The 27,304-nt window shown below is 46.1% G+C and overlaps 2 protein-coding genes across 4 annotated transcripts in view; one reads left to right on the top strand and one right to left on the bottom strand.

The window, feature by feature from the left end:
* Window positions 1-6,108, top strand: LOC310837932 (uncharacterized protein). 2 transcript variants are annotated; one of them, XR_014560645.1, is made up of 3 exons: window positions 22-170; window positions 3,108-5,508; window positions 5,955-6,108. XR_014560645.1 is itself a non-coding variant. In XM_083725177.1 (2 exons), the coding sequence occupies exon 2, from the start codon at window positions 3,447-3,449 to the stop codon at window positions 4,302-4,304; it is 858 nt and encodes a 285-aa protein (XP_083581303.1). In that variant the 5' UTR covers window positions 1-92; window positions 3,108-3,446; the 3' UTR covers window positions 4,305-5,153. The 2 variants fall into 2 exon arrangements, 1 of the variants encoding a protein (XP_083581303.1); XM_083725177.1 differs by lacking the exon at window positions 5,955-6,108 and having other exon boundaries at window positions 1-92; window positions 3,108-5,153.
* LOC310837755 (antigen-presenting glycoprotein CD1d-like) overlaps window positions 6,021-27,304 on the bottom strand; it is a 27,394-nt gene continuing 6,110 nt past the window's right edge. The window contains exons 2-6 of one of the 2 annotated variants that reach the window (XM_083724816.1): window positions 21,664-21,942; window positions 19,562-19,843; window positions 16,197-16,478; window positions 12,118-12,223; window positions 6,021-6,911 (exon numbers count right to left, since the gene is read on the bottom strand). In XM_083724816.1, the coding sequence (XP_083580942.1) occupies window positions 6,860-6,911; window positions 12,118-12,223; window positions 16,197-16,478; window positions 19,562-19,843; window positions 21,664-21,942 (1,001 nt within the window). In that variant the 3' untranslated portion in view covers window positions 6,021-6,859. The remainder of the gene's footprint in view (window positions 6,912-12,117; window positions 12,224-16,196; window positions 16,479-19,561; window positions 19,844-21,663; window positions 21,943-27,304) is intronic. The other variant, XM_083724817.1, reaches the window with a different exon arrangement.

The raw sequence follows: 27,304 nt of genomic DNA on the forward strand, positions 1-27,304 counted from the left end.
TTCCGGATCAAGGAATTTGCTCATCTTCTTCCTTGCAAGTTTCCGGTTTCCCAGGCACTGGAGAGGCGGAGGTCCTTGCGAGACTAGCCAAGGTGAGGATTCTTTCCCAGGAGACAAAATGCGCTGCTGCTTCTGCTGTTTGTCTTTGGGATTGGAGTTGGAAAAATAAGGTAAGGGGCAAATGGCCATCTCCCACGGCTGTCACGCCCTACCTGCAGTTCTCAGCCTGCAGAGAATATAGATACAGTGGTACCTCAGGTTACATACGCTTCAGGTTACAGACTCCGCTAACCCAGAAATAGTGCTTCAGGTTAAGAACTTTGCTTTAGGGTGAGAACAGAAATTGTGCTCTGGCGGCGCAGCAGGAGGCCCCGTTAGCTAAAGTGGTGCTTCAGGTTAAGAACAGTTTCAGGTTAAGAACGGACCTCCGGAACAAATTAAGTACTTAACCCGAGGTAGCACTGTAGATTAGATAGATAGATGATAGATAGATGATAGATAGATAGATAGATAGATGATAGATATAGATAGATGATAGATGATAGATGATAGATAGATAGATAGATAGATAGATAGATAGATGATAGATAGATATAGATAGATAGATGATGATAGATAGATAGATAGATAGATAGATGATAGATAGATAGATAGATAGATAGATAGATAGATAGGAACTGCATTTTCCCAAAGGACAGCAGGTGTTTTAGAGCAGCAAGGAAGTAAAACCAGGAAGTAAAGAACTGGGCGCTTGCAAAGATTTGGAGCAGAGTCTTTTCCACGAAGCTGTGGCAAGGTTAGGCAGCCTGTAGTCTTTCAGATATATATTAAAATTATTTTTGTTTAAAATGCATGCCCTGCTTTTTGTGGAACTCCCTCCCCAAAGCAACTTGTAAACTTCAAGAAATAAAAGCAGCAATTAAAAGACAGTTAAAAAGAATATTATTGCACGTAATGCAAAAGGCAGAAAAATCCTTAAATGCGCCACCAAGACCTTCAGCAATATCCAAGTGGTCCGTAGGGGAGAAAGTCTGGGAAACACTATAATAGATAATTCAAGGGAATTATTGGTTGCCAAGATCAAAGTTTGGGGTAAGTACTCTTTAGTGAGAGAACCCCAGTAGAGATTTAAAATCACAAAAAAAATGCAGCAAAGTGTGGAAATATATGCTGTTAGACCTTCCAAAGTCCCCCTCTTCCCCTAACATAGAAAAAGACCACACGTTTGGTAAGTTAAAAATGGTTTACTTACAAACTTTCCCAAGGCCAGATTAATGTGCTTTTCCATACAGCATTACCAAAAAAGTTGCATAGGCAGTAAAACTTCCTTGGATTTGAAAGTTAGTGGTGAAAGTTCCTACATTATTGGTATAGGAACTCAAGGTTGGCCAGTGAGAGCCATGCACTCTGAGCTGGAGCAACCAGCACAGGATGAGCTTCCCAGGTAGACTGAAGTACAATAGGGCTTGATTACCTTCCTCCCAAAGTGAGGGGGAGCGACCTAGGCTGAGCCTGGCAGAACAGCTTACTCTATGTTCTTAACCCCTTCATGTGTTAAGTAGATTTAAACATGTTGGTTATATGACACTGGTTACCCCACAATAAGACCATGGTGTTTTACAAATTCTAGAGAAGTGGTGCCTGGGTAATTTGAAATTCTGCACAAGGAAGAAGGGAAGGGAACTGAAAGCAGGGGGTAAAGTGGAAGAATATACATTTTCATTAGCATGTATCCATAGGCTTGAGCTGCAATCCTATATAGACTCGTCTAGGAGCCAGACCCATTGAGCTCAGTGGGGCTTATTTCTGATTAAACATGTATTAGCTACAGCCCCAAACCCAGTGGCCTCCAAATATTTTGGACAATTCATCATCATAATAATAATAATAATAATAATAATAATAATAATAGTGGTTGTTTTTTATACCATGCCCATCAGGCTGGGTTTCCCCAGCCACTTTGGGGAAACTCTGATCAGTCATGATCATTGGTTGTGGTGGTTGGGCCTGATGTGAGTTATAGTCCAAAACGTATGGAGGGCACCAGGTTGGGGAAGCCTGTAGGATATGGGTATTAAGGGCATGTGAAAGGAAGGACATGCAGGCCTATGCATTAGCACCCTGTCTCCGACCTTGTGAGGATTTCCCAACCTTTGCCATGTTGGGGCATGACCTCTGCATGGAAATTCCTGGTGCAATTTAGAAATCTGGGTGGTTGAGGTTCTAAATCGCGCAGGGAGCTTCCAGTCATAGAGAAGGTGCACTGCATCAGAAGTTATGCCCTGATACCTGTGGGTGGGAGGGGCCGCAGGCCTTTGGGGGTGGAGCTAAATGCACAATACCCACCGTCCTCTTCACCACATGTGCTCCCTTAATGGAGGTAACACACAAGAGGGATTTCCTCTCCCATCGAAATGACTGAGAAATGGGTTTCCTCCATTATCTTTGCAGGGAATGGTTTGTTTATTGCAGGCTTCCTCAACCTTCGGCCCTCCAGATGTTTTTGGCCTACAACTCCCATGATCCCTAGCTAGCAGGACCAGTGGTCAGGGATGATGGGAATTGTAGTCTCAAAAACATCTAGAGGGCCGGGGTTGAGGAAGCCTGGTTTATTTACTACAATTAATCCAGAAAGCGGCAATTAGACTGGTGATTGGGAGCGGCCGCCAAGACCATATAACACCGGTCCTGAAAGACCTACACTGGCTCCCAGTATGTTTCCGAGCACAATTCAAAGTGTTGGTACTGACCTTTAAAGCCCTAAATGGCCTTGGTCCAGTATACCTGAAGGAGTGTCTCCACCTCCATCGTTCTGCCCGGACACTGAGGTCCAGTGCTGAGGGCCTTCTGGCGGTTCCCTCGCTGCGAGAAGCCAAGGGAACCAGGCAGAGGGCCTTCTTGGTAGTGGCGCCCGCCCTGTGGAACGCCCTCCCATCAGATGTCAAAGAGAAAAATGACTACCAAACTTTTAGAAGACATCTAAAGGCAGCCCTGTTTAGGGAAGCTTTTAATGTTTAATGGGTTATTTTATTTTTGTGTTTTGTTGGAAGCCGCCCAGAGTGGCTATTATTATTATTATTATTATTGAACTCTTTGTGTCTTGGCAGAATGAAGAGGAGAACGTGATGGACCTTTTATTTATCTCCTTTTGGCATCTGGTACGTCATCCATATCCTGCGCGGAAGAATAAAAGCGAAGGGCTTGAATGAGTGTAACTCCAGCTAAGTAAACAGACAGATCTGACTAGGGAATATTGCCGGTCAGAACACAATTTAATCATCCATCATACAGCAAAGTCAGCTTCAAAATATTTTGACTTTGAATACATCGTTCAGCCTGAAGCTTCAATTTTACCCCTTATCGAGAAACCTGCAAAGAAGTGACTCTTTATCATTTTTTGGGACTCAGGAGACACAACTGGAGAATAAACTCGCCTGCAGCATCACATGGGAGAGAAATTATTACAATGCCCCAATTTTGGGGGAAGCTTCCTGGGCCACTCAGATCCTTTCGAACATCAAGCCCACGCCACAGGTGAACTGTACAAATGCCTGGAGTGTGGGAAATGTTTCACTCACAGCAAGAACTTCAGCACTCATCAGAGAATCCACACTGGAGAAAAGCCGTACAAGTGCCCCGAATGTGGGAAAAGGTACGGGGCCAGCTCAACTCTGAGCAGACACAGAAAAATCCACATGGAAGAAAAGCCCTTCAAATGCCCCGAGTGCGAGAAGAGTTTCAGTTACAAAGCAGACCTCATTAAACACCACCGGGTTCACACCGGGGAGAAACCTTACGTCTGCGGCGAGTGCGGGAAAAGCTTCAGTCAGAGCTCAAACTTTGTGACTCATCAGAGAAGCCACACGGGAGAGAAACCTTACGAATGCCCTGACTGTGGGAAACGTTTCACTGTGAGTTCGAGCCTTATTGAACATCAGAGAGTCCACACATCTGAGAAGCCCTTTTTGTGCGCGGAATGTGGGAAAAGCTTCAACCGGAGCTCCCATCTCAATGTGCACCAGAGAATTCACACAGGAGAGAGGCCCTTCCAGTGCCCCGATTGTGGGAAAGGCTTTACTATCCTTTCCACCCTTAGTAAACACCAGAGAATCCACACTGGAGAAAAACCGTATCAATGTCCCGACTGTGAGCGGAGCTTTAGGGTGAGCTCAATTCTTACGCAGCATATTAGAACCCACACGGGAGAGAAACCGTATGTCTGTCCCGACTGCGGGAGAAGCTTCAGCCAAAAATCGCCCCTCATCGCTCATCAGAAACTTCACGCTCGTAAGAAAACGCCATAGGCGACTGCTCTGCGACAAAAGGGGCCATCTGCACTGTATGTTTAAAGCGGTATCATACCACTTTGAAGACAGCCATGGCTTCCTGCAAAGAATCCTGAGAAACTGTAGTTTGTTAAGGGTGTTGTGAGTTGCTAAGGGGTGTCCATTCCCCTCATAAACCTACAATTCCCATAATTCCATGGGAAGAGGGATTGACTGTTAAACCCTTCTGAGAATTGTAGAAGATGGGACCACATTGCTCTGACTGGCAAATCATTGAGTCGTAATTATCATAGCTTGGCATAAGAAAATGTGCCGTGATAGGTGATAACTTTCACTCCTGGATAGGTTTTCTTTCTTTCTTTCTATTAAAAATATCCTTCCACTTTTACTTTTTTTAAAAATACAACCTTCCCTTTCCTCCCGATTCAGGAATTGATTATTAAATCACTGTGACTACTGCAGTTCTGTGAGGGAAATAAGGGTGCTCATTGTTGCTAGGAAACCCTCAACAGACTACAGCTCCCAGAATTCTTTGGGGGAAGCCATGACAGTGTAAAAAGGTATCATGGTACTTAAAACGCATGGTGTGAATAGAATGCCAACTCCTTTTTTTTAAAAAAACTTTTTTAAAAATGAGCTTTATCTATTTATTAAATTTTGTGCCCTGCCCTTCCTCCTTGAGGATCCCAGCATGTCAAACGTCGGATGTTAAAACAGTACAATTTAAAATAAAAATATTTTTTAAACTGCCTAGAAACATTTAGGGCATCCAACACCATAGTACTTCAAACAGATTTTTTAAAAATGATGAAAATACAAGTCTTTAAAATATTTTATTTACATTTTCTCAAAATTACTTCTCCCCCCCCCCCAAAAAAAAAAATCCAGAGTCCTTTTTGCTGGGGATAAACCAGACTGAAATTTCCAGGTGCCAGGAAAGGTTATTCATGTACGCGACAATTGCGGCCCGTGTTTTGTTAGCGCCAAAATGGAAAGTGAGCGAGGGCAACTTAAGTTGATAGAATATGTACAACTTGCAGATTTAACATATAGAATAAGAGAGCAAGAAGAGCATACGTTTAAAGAAGATTGGAAAGCATTTATTGAATATATGGAAAATAACTGTGTACAGCTGAAAATGCTGGCAGCATTAAGATAAATTCAACAGAGTAAATAATTTTTCATGGATGTAAAAGTGGAAAATTGATTTGAAATGGTTATAGTAATAGTAATTGTAATGGTTCTAGGGGTTGCTCGTGCGTAAGTCGTCGCCACACCTGGCTGGGTTACCTGGGTGAACCCTTTCTGTCCGGACAGCCACCCATCCGTGGCTGTCTCAATCGCTGGCAGAATCCGTCAGTGGGCGTTTTTTGAACTTCTTCCAGCAAAGAAGCTCTTTGATGCCTAGTCTCCTCCTACTCTCCCTGCGCGGAAGTCTTCTGCGCAGGGTGGGTGTGGGCAGCGAAGGACCCGTGCTCTCCCCGCTGGTCTCCGGCGAGGAGTCCTGGAGCCCCCTCGCCGATTCCCCCATCTGCCCCCCTTCTCCACTGGTGCTACACTGATTTCCTTCCCCAGCAGATGGGCTGCCTCTCTCCCTACTGGGACACTCTCCGGCATCCCTCTGGAGCCTTCCCTCCGCCTCTGGCTCCGATGGCAGTTCCCTGACAGTAATATACGCAGGGATGTGTGATATGTAAAACGAACCATGGAAAGAGAAGAAGGGAAGTCGCTGGATATTTCAAAGTTAGTAAAATGCTTATTTGAAATTGTAAAACAAAAATTGTAATAAAAATTATTATTAAAAAAATACATCTGAATTGTTCACAGTGTCAAATGTAGATTTGTCGGAAGCTTATAAGCTACAGCAAAAATTGCAAAATGGCCCTCTGGAAAGTGCATCTGCCACAGCAAAACAACAAAATAAGATAAATTCTTACCCGTAAAATCTATGGTAGCTTAAGCTCTCATGGACTAGTTAGTTCATAGAAAATAAATACTGTATTAGTATTACTACTAATTAATTTGTTAGCTGCTTGACATAAGGCAGTCTAAGTGGTTCACAATTAAGTTTTAAAAACTTATACAGAAAACATTATATTCTGCCACGGGGCGAGAGGCAGGATTCTGCAACCCAGAGCAATACTCATATGCCACCTCTGCTCGGTTGACTCAAAATCCATCAAATTCCTGGGCGAAGAAAAAGTCTTAAACCGGCCCTGTAACAAAACGTTGGCACCTCACACTGAGCACAAATTCATCAACTTATTTTAAAGCATTTATATACTGCTTTGAGGCAATCAACTGAAGATCACATAACCTTATGTTATAATTTCGCCGTTACAGCAAGACTTATTGTGCCGAAAATACGATGCTGCCTTATGCCAGGTATTGCCAACCTGGTGCCCTCTGTACTGGTTGGAGTTGCTGGGAGTTTGAGTCCAATCACTGCCAACATCCCTCCAAGGCTCCAAGAAGTCTGTCTCCAGAGTTTGCCACCTCTATAGCTGAAGCATTTCTATGCTGAAGGAGATAGTGACAGCATCTGTGCTGTTCTGCGAGGTTTTCTTTTTTCTTCAGCTTCTAACTGGTGATGTTCCTTCCGCTGAGCGGATGCCTTCATAGCTCCTGGAACGAGAAGAGAAAATTAAGTGACTTTTTCTTGGAAAGAAGAACTAGCTGTTATCCTGACATCACTGAGGTCCAGCTCCGAGGGCCTTCTGCCGGTTCCCTCGTTACGAGAAGCCAAGTTACAGGGAACCAGGCAGAGGGCCTTCTCGGTAGTGGCACCCGCCCTCCCACCAGATGTCAAAGAGAAAAATAACTACCAAACTTTTAGAAGACATCTGAAGGCAGCCCTGTTTAGGGAAGCTTTTAATGTTTGATATATCACAGTATTTTAATATTCTTTTCGAAGCCGCCCAGAGTGGCTGGGGAAACCCAGCCAGATGGGCGGGGTATCAATAATAAATTATTATTATTATGGCAGGCCCTATCCACATGGATAGGACTTTGGCCACGTGTATCTGATAAAACGCTCTGGCCAGGCAACTTTTGCACTCTGCTGATCTCTGTATGCCAAGGATGCTGCTGCTCCTGTTGTTGCTGTTAAGTTTTTTCTGCCGTAAGATAACTTTCTACATTGACTGCTCCGTCAAAGAACCATTGCGTGTTGCAGAGGATTCTGGGAAACGTTCTGCAGCATAAAGTCTGTTCATGGAGAGGGAGTTTCCTAAACTGGCCTATTGCCGAGTGTGAACTGAGAGTGCAAAAGAGAAAACTCTTCTGTACAGTGGTACCTTGGTTCTCAAATGCCTTGGTGCTTAAACAACTTGGAACCCAAACACCGCAAAACCCGGAAGTAAGTGTTCCGGTTTCTTTTTCTGGAAACTGAACGTGCTCCATTTTGAGTGCCACGCTTCCGTTTTAAGTGCTACGCTGAGGTCCGTCTATTTTTGCTATTTATTTTGCACTTTTGTTTTTGCGGCTTTTTTGTTTTGTTTTTGTGACTGTGGAATCCAGTTCAGCTACAGATTGATTGTGTGAATGCGGTACATAGTTTATTGCTTTTATTTTATGGATCAATGATCTCGTTAGATAGTAAAATTCATGTTAAATTTCTGTTTTAGGGGTTGTTCTTAAAAGTCTGGAACAGATCAATCCATTTTGCATTACTTTCTATGGGAAAGCACGCCTTGGTTTTGGAACACTTTGGTTTTCCAACGGACTTCCGGAACGGATTAAGTTTGAGAACCAAGGTGCCGCTGTAGTTGCACACTGCAGAGGGAGCAGAGCGGGGCATCGGTAGTAGGGGTTTAGCTGTGGTTCAGTAGCTGCTTTTGAGCTACCCACCAGGCATCTCGGTGGCATGTGAGAACTTATAGGACACTATTGTTTCAGCATTCCATGGAACACAGTTTGAAATGCAGTTCATCCCTGCTTTTCAAGTTGCATTTCCTGTTCCCACCAGAGGGCAGGGATGTCTGCCAATGCAGATTTCCTGTTTTGTTTCCCTGCCCCTTCAGCACCCCCCCCCCCTTCGCAGGACGCCTGCTCACGAAGCTGCTATCTGTGCATGGACAATAGTAGTACACTTCAGCTTAAATGTGGCTTATTTTTTTCCCTTCGGATTGCAACCGGTTAAAGGGGAAATACATCAGAAATGTCAAGGTAGATACAGACTGTGGACTGCTGCCTTAAGAACGCAAGTGGAGTGGGGGACAATTCTGCAGTATACCTGAAGGAGCGTCTTCACCCCCATTGTTCTGCCTGGACGCTGAGGTCCAGTGCCGAGGGCCTTCTGGCGGTTCCCTCATTGCGAGAAGCCAAGTTACAGGGAACCAGGCAGAGGGCCTTCTTGGTAGTGGCACCCGCCCTGTGGAACGCCCTCCCATCAGATGTCAAAGAGAAAAACAACTACCAGACTTTTAGAAGACATCTGAAGGCAGCCCTGCTTAGGGGTTGTGGCGCTCATCTCACTTTATTGGCTGAGGGAGCTGGTGTACAGCTTCCGAGTCATGTGGCCAGCATGACTAAGCGCTTCTGATGAACCAGAGCAGCGCACGGAAACGCCATTTACCTTCCTGCCGGAGCGGTACCTATTTATCTACTTGCACTTTGGCGTGCTTTCGAACTGCTAGGTTGGCAGGAGCAGGGACCGAGCAACGGGAGCTCACCCCGTCGTGGGGATTCCAACTGCCAACCTTCTGATCGGCAAGTCCTAGGCTCAGTGGTTTAACCCACAGCGCCATAGGTTATTGTATTTTAATATTCTGTTGGAAGCCACCCAGAGTGGCTGGGGAAACCCAGATGGGCGGGGTATAAATATATTATTATTATTATTATATTATTATTATTTTATTAATATTAGTGGTAGTAGTAGTAGTAGTATATCCAAAAGCCAGCGTCCCCTTTCCTCACAATGGCTACCAGCTGCTTCGGGGAAAACCACAAATTGCGTGTGAAGGCAACACCACCCCCTCCCCGCTCTGGTATTCACAAGCAAACCTTGATTTCGGCAGTGGCTCCAACTCCCTTTTCTGATTCACTTCTCAAAACAAAGCCAATCAGAAATGTACATGGATGAAAGGGGCGTGACCCCCAAGTTTGTGATGAATGAATTTACGGCTCAAACTGCATGAGCTTCAGCTGGTCTAAGCACAGAAATCTTCGAAATAATCTCTGCAAGTTGTAATCTAGAATTTAGCCACCCTGTGCTGTAAAGATTAGCGTTTGCCACCCAATTTTGCCCCTGCCTACTGAAACCAATTAAAATTGGTATAATGTCCTTTTAGGAAAAGACCATGACTGTGGTGTTCAGACTCTGTGGGGAGAGTCGCTCATCCTGAGGAGAAATCTGGGCCTGTTCATTGGCACACTACATTTTTATCCTGCCTTTCCTTCAAGGTGCTCAAGGCAGCATCCATGGTTCTTTTTTACAGGACCGTCTCTCCTGGTATGCCCCGCAGAGGACCATAAGGTCCATGAATAACCATAGTTCCCCAAGGAAGTCAGACTATCCTCCACCAGGTCCAGGGCCTCTTCAGTGATGGCCCCGACCTGGTGGAATGCTCTGTCCCATGAGACTAGGGCCATTCAGGATTTAACCTCTTTCCGTCGGGCCTGTAAGACAGAGCTATTCCACCTGACCTTTAATTTTAATTCAGCCTGATCTATTATTTCCCTTATCTTCCCTCCCCCTCCCCTTTTATGAAGATTACCCGCTCTGAGACCCCACAGCTAATTCTCCCCTGGCCTCCTCGCTGGCCCAAGCAGGAATTCAGCCAGCTATCCCTGGGGATTATCTAATGCTTATTTGCCCTAAATTGATTTCTGAATTTTGAATTTTATTGTTATTCATGTTTTTATACTGTATTTTATGCTGCTTTTATAATTAAGTGTTTTAAATTTGTTGTTAGCCGCCCTGAGCCCAGTTTTTGAACCGGGAAGGGCGGGGTATAAATAAAAATTTATTATTATGATTTGCCTCCTGTTTTAACCACACAAAAGCCCTGTGAAGTAGGTTAGGCTGAGAGATGGCAACTGGCCCAAGGTCACCCAAAAACTTCATGGCTGAGCAGGGATTCGAACCCAGTTCTCCTAACACTTTAGGAGGCATGGCTCTTCCCATCGCACAGGCAAAAAAATCATGGGAACTATAGTTTACCATCAGAGAGCTATAATTCCCTGCACCCTGAACTAACTAGACTTCCCAGGATAATTTGGAGGAAGCAGTGAGATTTTAATGCATGGTACAGACATCTGACACTAACCAGTACCCACCCCCACAAACACAAAGAGACACACTCAACATCCTGCTTGCAGGAACCCTAGAGTCAGAGCTCAACAACCTTAGTGGTTGATGTTTCACCATTGAAACTGAGTGCTTGCAATTTGTTATATGGGCAAAGGCCCAGTGATTTGCAACCACATTGGAATGTGGTGTGAATTTACTTGCTCTGTGACCTACTGATAATCAGGCCAGATTTCTGTCCTCATATTTCTGCTCCCTCATCCTAACTGTGTCCTGGGCATTTCGTAGTGATGGCTTTGTTGGAGCGGCCAGAGGCTAGATAGCTATTTACTGACGGACTGCCCAGCTGCTAATAGTAACTGCAATGCGTTATATGTAGGGCTGCCTCTGAAGACAGTTCGGAAACTTCAGCAGAAGTGCAGAATTCAGCGGCCAGGTTGCTCACCGGAGCAAGATGGTTTGAGCATATTACACCGATCCCGGTCCAACTGCACTGGCTACCAATTAGTTTCCAGGCCCAATTCAAAGTGCTGCTTTTGACTTATAAAGCCTTAAATGGCTCAGGACTGCAATACCTCAAGGATCACCTCTTTCCATATGAACCTACCCGGACCCTGAGATCATCTTCTGAGGCCCTTGTTTGTGTGCCCCCTCCTTGAGAGCTCCAGAAGGTGGCAACACAAGAACAGGGCCTTCTCTGCAGTGGCTCCCCGTCTGTGGAATGCTCTCCCCAGAGAAGTTCGCCTGGTGCCTTCACTACACACCTTTAGGCACCGGGCAAAAATGTTCCTTTTTAACCAGGTCTTTGGTTGACCTGATGTATATCCTATACCCTTTTAAAACGTGGCTCTTTTTTGGGGGGTGTCATTGGGTTATTGTTCTTATTTTGATTTTATATATTGTGATCTTTTCTGTGAACTGCCCTGAGACCTCCAGGTCTAGGGCGGTATATAAATTCAAACAAACAAACAACGGTGGAACTTTCAGATGGCTCTCTGAGTTTGGCTGCTCTTTCATCTGTGCATCTGGCTGAGCTACATCTTGGCGGTGTGTGCGTGCGTGTGTGTCATTCTTTCCCTGCAAACACCAATACCAGCACTAGTTTTGGATCCAAAGTAAAGAGCCAGTGTGTTTACAGTGGTTAGAGTGTGAGTAAAGAATTTGGAGAGCCGGGTTCAAATCCCCACTCAGTCATCAATCTCGCTGCTGGTTGACTCTTGGACACAGCCGCTGCCTCTCAGCCTAACCTACCTCACAGGGTTGTTGTGGGGAGAGGAGGGGGAAGAACCCATAGCTGTCAACGTTTTCCCCTTTTTAAGGGAAATTTCCTTATTCCAAATAGGATTCCTCGCAAGCAAAGGGAAAAGTTGACAGCTATGGAAGAACCATGTATGCCACCTTCGGCTCCTTGGAGGAAAAGGTGCGGGTAACAAATGAAATAAATAAATAAATGCAATAGGCAAAAAGCAAAGGAAACTCTGGGAATCTCCCCCGAAAGCCACAGAGCTAGCGATGGCCCCCACTTCCATCCTGCTCTTTGTAAATCGCAAACATTTGAAAAGGGGATAGAGGAAAACTTACCTACGTCTCCTCTGCCGGCAAATTACTACACCTGCCACAATTGCGACTACAGCTATTAAAGCAACGGCAATCCCTATACTTAGCGCAGCCTTGTTTCCTTTGCCGTCTGGGGAATACAGTAGACAAGAAAAGAAAAGGCGACAGGATTAGAGAGAGAGGAGACCCACAACAAGTCACTCCGATGTCTCCACCCTACAACCAAGCTGAGTCTAACTGAACACAGTCTAGTGTTGAATACCTACTCTGTGGCAGCGTATGCATATGTGGACCTGAGTGAAAACTATCTACAGTATTCCCCTGCTGGCCCAGGGTGAGAACTTCAGTACATAACACCGCCTCTTTGCTATCCCTTCCACCAGCAGGTGAAGACTTTCTTGTTCCAGGTCTCCAGCTTGCATCACAAGTCAATGGCGGTTGCCCTCCGCGGGCAGCGAGGAGGTTCAGGCAGGGGGAAACCCGGATTTATGAGGGCACATCCTGGCAATGTTCCTCAGTGGGGTCTGGGGAGTTCACTGCATCCCACTGTGCCGCTCAAGCCTGTGTCTGTCAACTTGAAAGGCAGAACGGGTGCGACCTGGGAGTGTCCCCCCGCCATGGATGAGCCTATGTCTCCAGCATGATCTGTGCTGGAATCTGGAATGTTGGTGTCAGTCAAGAGATGCTCCTGAACCAACATATGCCAATGGGCTGCAATCAATCAGCTGCCAAAAGGACGGGGCTTGCTTCTTTGAAGGTACAGTGGTACCTTGGTTTTCGAACAGCTTAGTTTACGAACAACTTGGAACCTGAATGCTGCAAAACCGGAAGTAGGTGTTCCGGTTTTTGAACTTTGTATTGTCGATTTGTGTTATTATTGTTATTATGGTTTTTTGGTGTACATGTCTTTTTAGTTTGGTGTTTGTACTGCTTGGAAAAGGTGAATAAAAAAACAAGAACGAACAGCTGCCAAATAGATCTGGCAAGAAGCCAAATTTGAGAAAAGATTTTGTTCTTAACTGTGTGCAGAGGAAGAACTTTTAATGTTGGAGACTGGGCATGTATTCTGTGAGTTATTTATGGCTGCAGCGCATACTCTAGTTGGTGAACAGCGGAAGGAATGGAAATGACCTTGTACCATCCAGATATGAACTGAACAATGAACTGAACAATGGAAGAGAGTTATAATAATAATAATAATTTATTATTTATACCCCGCCCATCTGGCTGGGTTTCCCCAGCCACTCTGGGCAGCTTCCAACCGAATATTAAAAACCTCAGAGTCCAGGCTGGATGATGGGGGTAGAGACGCTCCTCCAGGTATACTGGGCCGAGGCAGTTTAGGGCTTTAAAGGTCAGCACCAACACTGTGAATTGTGCTCAGAAACGTACTTTCAGGACCGGTGTTATATGGTCTCGGCAGCCACTCCCAGTCACCAGTCTAGCTGCCGCGTTCTGGATTAATTGCAGTTTCCGAGTCACCTTCAAAGGTAGCCCCACGTAGAGCGCATTGCAGTAGTCCAAGCGGGAGATAACTAGAGCATGCACCACTCTGGCAAGACAGTCTGCGGGCAGGTAGGGTCTCAGCCTGCGTACCAGATGGAGCTGCCCTGGACACAGAATTGACCTGTGCCTCCATGGACAGCTGTGAGTCCAGAATGACTCCCAGGCTGAGCACCTGGTCCTTCAGGGGCACAGTGACCCCATTCAGGACCAGGGAGTCCTCCACACCAGCCCGCCAGGTCTGAAACACCATTGTACATGAAGGACTACACACATAAAATGGATGTTATAAGATGTAACAGAGGCGCTGTTTGTAAAGAGGGACAAGAATTCAGCTGTAATGATGATGTAACTGAGAGTGAAAGATGACAACTGGACACTAAATAAATGATGCAGCTATTGGAGGAAACGATCGACATATGTTTGCAACTGGAGCGAGAAACCTGATTTCAAGAAACTGTATTAAATTTAAGTAATTTGGTTGGATTTGTAATAATTTGGAAAATTAATAAAAATGATTTGGAAAATGATTTTCTGTTCCAACAGGCCTTTGTAATTTAACAGATATTTAAGGAAAGAACTTTTAATAGTGCTGCACTCTTTTTATTGTTTGTGTTTTAATAGATCTGTTTTTCACATTGCTGTAAATATTTTAGAATTTAATTAACCTTTAATGATGACCTTTTCTATGTTTTTAGCTTTCTGCATTTTATTTGTCCTGTTTTAATTTGTGTAAGTAAGCTGCCTTGCATCCTGGTTTGGGGAAAAGGTGAGATGTAAGTAAATTATAATAGTAACAACAGTAATAATTGTTTTCGGTTTTTTGCATACCACTTTGAGAGGTGGGGTTTGTTTGTTTGTTTCTTTGTTTGTTTACAATCAAGCAGTGCATGCATTGCATGAACTAAAATATGTAAATAAATGATATGTATAGTTATAGTCATGGTTTTCCCAGGAGTGATGTATGGAAGTGAGAGCTGGACCATAAAGAAGGCTGATCGCCGAAGAATGGATGCTTTTGAATTATGGTGCTGGAGGAGACTCTTGAGAGTCCCCTGGACTGCAAGAAGATCAAACCTCTCCATTCTGAAGGAACTCAGCCCTGAGTGCTCACTGGAAGGACAGATCCTGAAGCTGAGGCTCCAATACTTTGGCCACCTCATGAGAAGAGAAGACTCCCTGGAAAAGACCCTGATGTTGGGAAAGATGGAGGGCACAAGGAGAAGGGGATGACAGAGGACGAGATGGCTGGACAGTGTTCTCGAAGCTACAAACATGAGTCTGACCAAACTGCGGGAGGCAGTGGAAGACAAGAGTGCCTGGCGTGCTCTGCTCCATGGGGTCACGAAGAGTTGGACACAACTAAACAACAACAAAAATGTACTAATCCTCTCTCCAACTACAAATCCCAACTGTGGTGAAACCTTCACTTTGATTGGTTAAAGTTGCTGCTGGGGAGAGCTGAAAATATCTATGAAGTGCATGCAGTAACCAATCATGTTATGTAACCAAACTGCAGAAATAGCGCTTCGTATTTCATAATCGTCCCGGCGAGGTTCAAGAGTCAACAAAAAAGGCGAGGTTTCTGCAATTGTCTGCCCACTGAAAGGCTCGAGATACTGTAATCTTTGCAGGCTGGCTCAGTAAACAAGTTGGCTCAGTAAGCAAGATAGGAACTTTTCTTTTTCTTTCAAAATAACTTCTCATTTGTGGTGAAGTTCCAGCTAACCCCAGAAATAATTTTAGCAGAATAAAGACCAGTAAGGGGATATTGTGATAGGAATTTGATGGTCTTAGATATATGGTAATGTTCATAAGTGTACCAACCAAGCACATACATAGATCAGCACAGGAAGACCGACCTGGAACCATTTTGATTCCTAAACTGAGTAAATGTTTTCTCTGCAAGGTCAAAGTGGGAAACCTCCCATTGTCTCTTTCCTCCCAAATCCTGTCTTAAGGGCACATTTAAGATATGAATGGGGTGTGAGCCTGTGACCTGGCCCAGGAACTAAGTATTTATCATTACAAAAGACTAGCCAGGCTCTCCAGGAAATCCAATCAAGTAACCTGCCAGACAGGAGATAAACGACAGGAGAAAAACAACATTCAAAATTTCTGTTTTAGACCAGCTTTTTTGTGATGTAGGTATGATGTATCTGAGGGGTGGTCTTAGGTTACACTCCTTCTGTGATGTATGTATGATGTTTCTGGGGGTGATCTTGATCTGCAGGGTGGCAGTTTCAAAAGTCTTTATAAGGCCTTGCATGCCATTTTTCTGGGTTCCTCCTTTCTCCTGCGTGTGAGGGGAGCACCCTGTTGCAACAGCTTTAATAAAGATCAGGCTTACTAGCTGTTTTGCTTCTCAATATTCTCTGGTTGGCCTCTGTTATTCTCTCCTACCAATAGGGAACCTATGTAAGGACTCTATATGGGCTCTTGGATAACCATAAGGGAAAAGGGCAATTTTTGTTTACAACAGTGGGGTGTGGGAATTATCGCTGCCATCCCTTGGAATTCAAAGATAAAGCAGTAGCTAATGCGTGCCACCTTCTTCCTAATAGAGACGTGCAATATTTTTCTGTACCCAAAGTACCTACCCCAAGGGATGATTTTCACCCCCAGGCTGATGTGCTGCACCCTGCAAGCGTAACTGTGCTCATCCGCTGACTTAATAACCAGAGTACTCCTGATCTGGTAAGTCAGGTCGTGGTTAGGCAGTATCTCGGTGGAGTTGAAGTCTGAGCTGGGCAGCTCTTTCTCATCCTGCAGCCAGGAGACGTTGATGGGTTGTGGGTAGAATCCGATGACTCGGCAAACCAGCAGCAAAGAGTCGGGGGCTGGCGGGGTTTTGTGGGTGAAGACCTCATAGTCTGGCAACACTGAGAGAGCAGAACAGTTCAGAACATGAGTTACATAAGCTTACAAAGCCATATCACGCCATGCTCTGGCCCGAGCCTCCCAGACTCTGAGATGATTTGCACAAGCACTGGGTGTGCGGTGTCAGGAGTTGTCCTACTCTCAAGTAAGACCCTGGTAGAGACACATGCCCAACTGGCATGTTCTCTCCCTCCTGGTCGATCGTTCGGGAGCTTCAAAAACTTTCTTCTCCCCGAACATCACAGCGACTGATGCCTTGGAGACATCAGCACACTCAGGGATCCTCCTAGTCTTCGCAGCTTGCGTAACAGACCTCAGCGACTCAGCATTTTGGCTAATCTACTTTATTTACATATAAACACACACGGAGCACTGCAACGTGGCTCCCTCTCTCTCTAGCATCAGACAGCAAAGAGAAAAAGAACAAAGGACAATAGTCCCACTTCACGGAACACAGTAACACAAACATCCTGTCTCCGTCACTTCCCACACTGTGGAATGAAAACATACACCGTCATGGGAAAGACAACAATCCAATGACTGCAGACATGGGGAATGAATCGCCAATATGCGGCACCCATTTGAGATTGCTGTATGCAGTTACCTCCCTGTCTTGTGTACAGAAGAGTTGCAAGTAGACTCAGCTGTGTAGGAGGTTATGCTTTTTATGTGTCGTTACATTTGGGGTCATTTGAGGCAGGATGTGCAACACATTTAATACCTGTTAAACCAAATGTACAGTGGTGCCTTGCAAGACGAAATTAATTCGTTCCGCAAGTTTTTTCGTCTTGCGAGTTTTTCGTCTTGCGAAGCACGGTTTCCCATAGGAATGCATTAAAAATCAATTAATGCGTTCCTATGGAAACCGCCTTCAGACCAGGTCCGGGACAGTCTGTCCCCCGACCTCTTCTGAAGGCTGAGGGGGGGGGACAAGGGCTTTTCTTCCCACCCCCAGCATTTTAAAAAACCCCGGGACAGCATTTTAAAATGCTGGCGGGCGGCAGCGAAGGCTTCGCTGCCGCCCGCCAGCATTTAAAAATCGCCCCGGGACAGCGGAGGACTTCTCCGCTGTCCCGGGGCGATTTAAAAGCCCCCGGGAAGGCAGGCAGGGGGGACAAAGACTTTTGCCCCCCGCCCGCCTTCAGAAGAGGTCCTGGACCTCTTCTGAAGGCTGGCGGGGGGCGAAAGTCTTTGCTCCCCTCCGCCTGCCTTCAAAAGCCGTCCGCTCTTAAAAGCCCCCGGGAAGGCAGGCAGGGGGGACAAAGACCTTTGTCCAGGACCTCTTCTGAAGGCGGGCGGGGGGCAAAAGTCTTTGCTCCCCTGTGCCTGCCTTCCCGGGAGAGCGGAAAGTCTTTGCTCCCCCCCTTCAAAAGCAGTCCGGGACAGAGGAGAAACACGCTGCGTTTCTCCGCTCTCCCGGGAAGGCAGGCAGGGGGGAGCAAAGACTTTCACCCCCCGCCCGCCTTCAGAAGCGGTCCTGGACCTCTTCTGAAGGCCGGCGGGGGAGCAAAAGTCTTTGCTCCCCCCGCCTGCCTTCAAAAGCCATCCGGGATAGCGGGAAGCGCTTCCCTGCTATCCCGGACTGCTTTTAAAATGCTGGCGGTGGGGAGCAAAGCCTTTCGGCCCCCGCCGGCCTTCCTGGACCTCTTCTGAAGGCCGGAGGGGGGGGAAGGCATTGCTCCCCACCGCCAGCATTTAAAAGAGGTCCCCGGAGATTTCCCTATGGGCTTTCTTCTTGCGAAGCAAGCCCATAGGGAAATTCGTCTTGCAAAGTGCCTCAAAAAACGGAAAACCCTTTCGTCTTGCTGGTTTTTCGTCTTGCGAGGCATTCGTCTTGCGGGGCACCACTGTATGTGTGTGTGGTCAAGAACAGGTAAGGTGGCAGTCTCTCTTCCTGTTTCTCCAAACAAGAACAGCCCGCAGGATTAGCCCTGTATCCTGTTCTCAGTGGCCAACCAGATGCCTGTGGGGTAACCCGAAAGCAGGATTTGAGCACAATAGTGCTTTCCACCTGCCTGGTCTGTGGCTTGCAGCAACTGGGATTCAAGAGTCACAGCATTACTGCCTTGGACTGTAGAGGCAGAGCATAGCAAATGGTGAAGGGATTGTTCTTTCAAAGAACTAGTTCCAACTATTAGCTTACGGGCTTCAGAAGAGGAGTGGGGAACCTTGGGGCCTATTTTCCTGAACTACAATTCCCATCAACCCCAGCTAGCATAACAATGGCAAGTGGCGGTGCGAGATGTAGTTCAGGAATGTCAGGAGCGCCACAGGTTTCCCCACACTTGTTTTAGGACCTCATCAAGGTAACTGAAGTAGCCCTGCTCTAGCTTCTGCTGTAAAGGTAAAAGGTGAGGTCAAGGACCCCTGGACGGTTAAGTCCAGTCAAAGACGACTGTGGCGTTGTGGCGCGCATCTCGCTTTCCGGTGTTTGTCCACAGATAGCTTTCCGGGTCACGTGGCCAGCAAGACTAAACCGCTTCTGGCACAATGGGTTACCGTGACAGAAGCCAGAGCGCATAGAAACACTGTTTACATTCCCGCTGCGGCGGTACCTATTTATCTACTTGCACTGGTGTGCTTTCGAACTGCTAGGTTGGCAGGAGCTGGGACAGAGCAACAGGAGCTCACTCCATTGCGGGGATTCGAACCCCCGACCTTCCAATCGGCAAGTCCAAGAGGGTTTAGACCACAGCGCCACTGGTGTCCTTGCCCGTCAGGATGGCCAAGTGGTCTAAGGCACCAGACTCAAGGTTGATTCCTTCCCACCTCTTGGGTGTTCTGGTCTCTGAATGGGGGCGTGGATTCAAATCCCACTTCTGACACATCCTTCTGCTGTGACATGATCTAAGGGCCAAAGTTTAACTCAGATCAAATATGCATGAGCAGCAGGACCAATTGCAGGAGTTCTTGCTCAAAACCACAGAGCCCCTTGAAAGTGGGAAGCTTCCAGTCTGTGCAATTGGGAAGAGTAGTGCCTGTGAGTTTTTCCTCATTTATCTCTGGGGGGAGAACGTGTGCTGCCCTTTGTTGCTTGGAGTAAAAAGAAAAAGGAAGTAAATAAATTGCTAGTTTCCAATCTCACCCTGCCTCTGCACAGCCTCCTTTCCGGTCTCAAGGAAGGTGTTGTGAGCTCTGATGCACTGGCCCAGCAGAAGGATCTGTAGAGTTGCAACTGTGCCCTTGTCACCGTTCAGGATCTGTTGAACATAGTCAGCCATCGCATTCTCCTGCAGAGCAACCCAGCTGCCGTTGTCTGCACTGAAGGTGACAATGGATTCCCCTTCTAAGGCAGCGTTGTAGAAGCCCCTCGTTGTGCCGTTGGACGTGGACTCACAAAAGATCAAGGACTGCACAACGAAAGGATCTGGGTGTTGAAATGAGTTATTGGGGGTATAAAAGAAATGGGAGGGGAGTCCTTAGAAGGTAAAGAGACAGGACCTTTCTCTGCAGCTTTTATTTTTTATGTTATTTTATTGTACGAGGGTTTCCCCCCCGCCCAGTGGTATATAAATATTTTGAAGTAAAATGAACAAAACCTTGCTTCTTATTCTGATATGTTACATCAGCTGAAAGATCTTCCAGCTTAGGATCTGGAGGCTTCCCACCGCAAATTATTCCCTGCTCCCAAAAGACGGGTATACTAGGTCGGGTGGGAGCTTCTGCTAAAGATGTACAGAAATGGTTGAGCCTCTAAGGCAGGGTTGGTGGGAGCTCTCAGCTCTCCCAATGTTACTGCACTCCCAACTCCCATGAATTTAACCCCCACATTTGCAGGGGTTGGGGTCACCCTGCAAGCCCCTTGCCCTCTCTACCCCCCCCCCCCAAATTCCCATAAATTCCACATAGTGCATTATTAAATTATGGAGTTGGCTCCCACAAAATGGAGTGATGACCACCAACTTGGATGGGTTTAAAAAAAAATTAAACAAATCTGTGTTCCCTCAGGCTGATGGGAGTTGTAGTCCAAAGCGTCTTGAGGGCACCGGGTTCCAAATCCTGCAACAGACCAGAAGCCCATGATACACTGTCAGGCGGCAGAGCAACCAACCCCTATGGCAGGTTGACAGGAACGGATAAGGCAGGAAAAGGCCCTACCAGCTGCTTTTTATTCAATATTCACAGAGAGAGGCTTGGGAATGCAGCCTCTTGGGGCAATGGCGTTGTCCCGAGTGAGTCATCGCTATAGGTGCTGAGAAGTGCCCTCTGCCTTTGAGCTCTTCGCTCTCCTACTTTCAAGGTTCGCCGGGTTCTGGAATGCTTTCTAAAGACACTGTGTCCGTCAGCTGTCTCCCCCCCTGGCGATTCTTCCTCTTCCTCCTCTCCCATTATTTCCCACTTTTCCCCTCATCTGCCTCTGAGCTGTGATCTCCCTCAAACCCCTGTTGTGATTCTGAACTGTCTTCTTCTTCTCTGGAAGGGTCAGGCTGAGGAGGCGGTCTCCACCATTCCTGCTCTGCCCAGTCCCTGACCTAGAAATACCCACAATGCAACTCTATACACACAGAGAACAGGACCATACCTGAGAATATGGGGTGGGAAATCAGATAACAGAGGAATCTCCTGTCACACACAGCCCAGTAGAGGGCCATTTAGATCAGGGATCAGCAACCTTTTTCAGCCATGGGCCGGTCCACTGTCCCTCAGACCATGTGGTGGGCCGGACTATAATTTTTTTAAAAAAATATGAATGAATTCCTATGCCTCGCAAATAACCCAGAGATGCATTTTACATAAAAAGACACATTCTACTCATGTAAAAACACGCTGATTCCTGGACTGTCCGCAGGCCGGATTTAGAAGGTGATTGGGCCGCATCCGGCCTCCGGGCCTTAGGGTGCCTGTTATGTAGTGAAGTTTCACCCTGGGCCAGCAGGGGGATACTGTATATAGTTTTCACTCAGGTCTGTAGATAGTTTTCCCTCAGGTCCGCGTCAGTTATTTTAGGCGGGAACTCTGGGCTGTTGTTGTTACAATGTTGACAGCCGGCTGCCTATAAAAGCAGGCCGGCTGAGCTGTTTGCAGTCAGTTCTATTCCAGCTTACGAAATAAAGAGCTATTTGGAGAAATCGCTGGTCGTCAGCTATGTCAACCCACAACTTAACTGTGCCTATCCCTGATTTAGATTATCTCTCCACCAAGGAGACATAGCACTCCTAGAAGAACAGAACCAGTGGCGATACTTACAGCTGCCTTTGAGAAACACGACCATTTTGTTGATGGTTTGTACGAAGCCTAGGAAGTAGCCTTTGATAATCTTCAGCAGAAGGTCCCACTCTTGAGGCGTGAGGCCGCTTGCGCCCCAAGGCTGGAGGAACTTGAACTTCCAGGTGTGGGTATCCAACGAAACGACCGCCACGTCTCCCAGAAAACTAGCGCCCTCGATATCAGTGTCACTGGCGTTGTGGAACACCACCGTCTGAAGCAGGCGGAGAACATGGGGTGTTTCCGGGAGAGGAAGGGAGGCTGGTGGGGGAAGAGTAGACAAATAACGCCTGGGTGGCTCAGTTGGTTAGAGCCTGGTGCTGATGATACTAAGGTCGCGAGTTCGAGCCCCGTATGGGACAGCTGCATATCCCTGCATTGCAGGGGGTTGGACCAGATGACTCTTAGGATTCTATGAATAATAAAAAGGTAAAGGGACCCCTAACCATTAGGTCCAGTCGTGACCGAATCTGGGGTTGCGGCGCTCATCTCGCTTTATTGGCCGAGGGAGCCGACGTACAGCTTCCGGGTCATGTGGCCAGCATGACTAAGCCGCTTCTGGTGAACCAGAGCAGCACACGGAAACCCGCCGGAGTGGTACCTATTTATCTACTTGCACTTTGACGTGCTTTCGAACTGCTAAGAACTGCTAAGCTGGGACTGAGCAACGGGAGCTCACCCCGTCACGGGGATTCGAACCGCCGACCTTCTGATCAGCAAGTCCTAGGCTCTGTGGTTTAACCCACAGCGACACCTGTGTCCTGTCTATGAATAATAGGCAAGAGGAAACATCTAGGTCCCACTCCTGCACCCTTCACAGCAGCTTGACGTAGAAGAAAGAAATCAGGTGGCCAATTGCTCCGGAGGGGCAGGGCTCCTCTGCATTTAATGTTAATAGTTGAGGAGAACATTTCGGCTGGTGATTGCATCAGGGGAAGAGAGCCGGGGGGGGGGGTCCCACTTAGGAGAATGACCAGGAAAGCCTCCCCCCCCCCCCGCCAGACACAGCAGGTGGGACAGAGCTATCCCTCCAACATCTGTGTCTCTGCAGCTAATCTGGGCAGGGCAGGTGGGTGGCAAGGGTGAGGAGGGGCAGATGCAAATACTGCACTCCTCCCACTGTGTCCACACAGCCACTGCCCTGCTCTACACACACACCTCCCACCAAATCAGCCACAGCCACTCTTGTGTTGGTAAAGTTGCTCCACAGCTCGGCCAAGCCACACTGCTGTTTGTAACCCTAAAAAGCCTCCCACCCGCTGCCACGATTTCTTTCTTACGTATAATCACAAGAAGGCAAGCCTATCTTCCATAGCCATTGCTCATAAATAAACCTTATCCGTTAACCTTCCTGTGAACTGTTACCGGTAATTAAAAGCTTCCTGTTTGCAGGTTCTGCCTATTTTATTTCTCCTGGTGGTTCATTGTTAAGGGATTAATGAAAAGCCCTCCTGGTTATCCCACTGAATAGCTTTCTCTAATGGCTCCAATGGTAGCTTCTGTTCCCAAGAAGGCAGAACTTTGATTAACGATTGCCTTGCATTGTTTTTTCATTTTCATTTAATAGCAAAATAGATTATTTTAGTTACAGATAGGTAGCCGTGTTGGGAACAGGTTTAAGGATTTAGATTTGGTGGACAGAATGCCTGAAGAACTATGGATGGAGGCTCGTAACATTATACAGGAGGCAGCAACGAAAACCATCCCAATGAAAAGGAAATGCAAGAAAGCAAAGTGGCTGTCCAATGAGGCCTTACAAATAGCGGGGGAGAGAAGGCAAGCAAAATGCGAGGGAGATGGTGAAAGATACAGGAAATTGAATGCAGATTTCCAAATAATAGCAAGGAGAGACAAGAAGACCTTCTTAAACGAGCAATGCAAAGAAATAGAGGAAAGCAATAGAATGGGAAGAACCAGAGATCTGTTCAAGAAAATTGGAGATATGAAAGGAACATTTCGTACAAAGATTTCCACAATAAAGGACAAAAGTGGAAAGGACCTAACAGAAGCAGAAGACATCAAGAAGAGGTGGCAAGAATACACAGAGGAATTATACCAGAAAGAAATGGATGTCTCGTATACCCCAGGTAGTGTGGTTGCTGACCTTGAGCCAGACATCCTGGAAAGTGAAGTCAAATGGGCCTTAGAAAGCACTGCAAATAACAAGGCCAGTGGAAGTGATGGCATTCCAGCTGAACTATTTAAAATTTTAAAAGATGATGCTGTTAAGGTGCTACACTCAATATGCCAGCAAGTTTGGAAAACTCAGCAGTGGCCAGAGGATTGGAGAAGATCAGTCTACATCCCAATCCCAAAGAAGGGCAGTGCCAAAGAATGCTCCAACTACCGCACAATTGCACTCATTTCACACGCTAGCAAGGTTATGCTTAAAATTCTACAAGGAAGGCTCAAGCAGTATGTGGACCGAGAACTCCCAGAAGTGCAAGCTGGATTTAGAAGAGGCAGAGGAACCAGAGACCAAATTGCAAACATGCGCTGGATTATGGAGAAAGCTAGAGAGTTCCAGAAAGACATCTACTTCTGCTTCATTGACTATGCAAAAGCTTTTGACTGTGTCGACCACGGCAAACTATGGCAAGTTCTTAAAGAAATGGGAGTGCCAGATCACCTCATCTGTCTCCTGAGAAATCTCTATGTGGGACAAGAAGCTACAGTTAGAACTGGATATGGAACAACTGATTGGTTCAAAATTGGGAAAGGAGTACGACAAGGCTGTATTTTGTCTCCCTGCTTATTTAACTTATATGCAGAATTCATCATGCGAAAGGCTGGGCTGGATGAATCCCTAGCCGGAATTAAGATTGCCGGAAGAAATATCAACAACCTCAGATATGCAGATGACACAACCTTGATGGCAGAAAGTGAGGAGGAATTAAAGAACCTTTTAATGAGGGTGAAAGAGGAGAGCGCAAAATATGGCCTGAAGCTCAACATCAAAAAAACGAAGATCATGGCCACTGGTCCCATCACCTCCTGGCAAATAGAAGGGGAAGAAATGGAGGTAGTGAGAGATTTTACTTTCTTGGGCTCAATGATCACTGCAGATGGTGACAGCAGCCACGAAATTAAAAGACGCCTGCTTCTTGGGAGAAGGGCAATGACAGGCCTAGACAGCATCTTGAGAAGTAGAGACATCACCTTGCCAACAAAGGTTCGTATAGTTAAAGCTATGGTTTTCCCAGTAGTGATGTATGGAAGTGAGAGCTGGACCATAAAGAAGGCTGATCGCCGAAGAATTGATGCTTTTGAATTATGGTGCTGGAGGAGACTCTTGAGAGTCCCATGGACTGCAAGAAGATCAAACCTCTCCATACTGAAGGAAATCAACCCTGAGTGCTCACTGGAAGGACAGATTGTGAAGCTGAGGCTCCAGTACTTTGGCCACCTCATGAGAAGAGAAGACTCCCTGGAGAAGACCCTGATGTTGGGAAAGATGGAGGGCACAAGGAGAAGGGGACGGCAGAGGACGAGATGGTTGGATAGTGTTTTTGAGGTTACCAGCATGAGTTTGAGCAAACTGCGGGAGGCAGTGGAGGACAGAGGTGCCTGGCGTTCTCTGGTCCATGGGGTCACGAAGAGTCGGACACGACTAAACGACTAAACAACAACAACAGCCGTGTTGGTCTGCCATAGTCAAAACAAAAAAATTCCTTCCAGTAGCACCTTAAAGACCAACTCAGTTAGTTCTTGGTATGAGCTTTCGTGTGCATGCATGTATCTGAAGAAGTGTGCATGCACACGAAAGCTCATACCAAGAACTAACTTAGTTGGTCTTTAAGGTGCTACTGGAAGGAATTTTTTTGTTTTAGCATTATTTTGTTATTGAAAGGGGGGGTGAGAGGAAAGCCTGCATAGCCTCCCCCACCGCATGAAAGAATGAATTTGGATTGAAATTCCCCATTAAAGACAAGCAAAATAAAAATGATGATGGTGATGATGATGTTTTTATTAATACCCCAACATCTGGCTAGGTTTCCCCAGCCACTTTCACTTTTTGCAATGAGGGAACCGCCAGAAGGCCCTCGGAGCTAGACCTCAGGGTCTGGGCTGAATGATGGGGGTGGAGACGCTCCTTCAGGTATTCTGGGCTGAGGCCGTTTAGCATCACTAAACAAACATCACTTCTGCTGTCTTTTTGGAGCTCAAGGAAGACCTTCCTCTTCCATCAAGCCTTTTATGTAGAGATCTTGCCCAGTCTGCATGGGAATTTTTTAAAAGATGTTTTATTATTTTATTGCTTGGTGTTTGCCACCCTGAGCTCCTTTGAAGCGTCGAGTATAAACTTAAACAATAATAATAACAACAACACCAGCTACTAACAACAGCAAGCAGTACATCAGAAAGGACCTGTAAACAGGAAGCTTTAAATTACAAGCACAGGAACACCAAAACCTTTCAACAGTGCTTTGCTTGCCTGCTCTGCTCCTGCATTCCTATATTCCATGCTAGACAGACCGGTGCTGTAACTGTATATTCTCACTGAAATCCCCAGCAAATATCAGATACGAAAAGGCCCAAACACAGCAAACACGGGACTGCAACCATTTGTCAACACCTTCGGGTGACACCAATTTTAATCTTATTCCAAGAAGACACACTGAAACCAACTGACTTAAAGCAATGGCTCTATTCTGAATATGACTAACATTGGAAATTGACTATAATCTAGAGCAGGGGTTCCCATACTGTGGTCCACAGACCAAAGGTGATCCATGAGCTTTGTCCAGGTGGTCCAGTGCATGTCCACATAAAATCTCCGTATCGTTTTTAAACTGTCTTTTATTGCTTCTTTTATTGTAATACAATTAGAATTTGGTGGCTCCCCAGCTTCTAATATTGGGTTTAAAAACAAGAACAAAAAATACCCAAGCACTTGAGAGTGATTTAGCCTTCCTGACTTGTTAAAAAGCAAGCTGAAATGCAACCACATCATTTTGGCGACGTTTCCTGTTTTTAAATCAAACGTGACTGCGTTCTTGGCAATTGGCCATTGACATGTGTATTTAATTTAGTAACGCTACCGTAACGTTTCCCAACTGGCTCAGCAACACTTACATCTTGCACCAGGTCCTGGGTGCTGCTGAAGACTAAATCCAGGGTTGCCACCCTTTCTAAAAATTCTAGGGCACAGTTGTTTAGGGTACCTAGAAATTTTGCCCCTTTGTCATGACTGGAAAACAAAGGCAGCCAGTTTGTGTCACGCACGACTTGGAACATTTCCTCTTTTGGGAGCTTCCTTGATTTCATTCCTCTTCTCAAGATCTCACTCAGCATTTTGAACAGAAGCGCCCCTAGCACTAAATGACTCTTGGGGCCTGAAGTTACATGGCTTTAGTAGAAATGTTATAAGGAACTAAGTACAAATAGATTATTAATGTATTAAAGGGGAAAAATAAGGTTAGAACATGTTAAGAAAAATTACAGGACAGAAAACAGAGGAAGATGGAAAGGAATTGCTGAAAGTGGAATACAAAAAGGGAGGTGTGAGGAGGTCGTGGAAACAAGTGAATGAAAGATAAGATACTGAAACTATTGGATGTGTTTTAAACTGTTGTTGTTTTGTTATGTTAATTAAATGTTTTAGTGTTATTGTTATGTAGTG

Source organism: Podarcis gaigeae (assembly GCF_964106915.1).
Source record: "Podarcis gaigeae genome assembly, chromosome: 2".
Classification (NCBI taxonomy): domain Eukaryota; kingdom Metazoa; phylum Chordata; class Lepidosauria; order Squamata; family Lacertidae; genus Podarcis; species Podarcis gaigeae.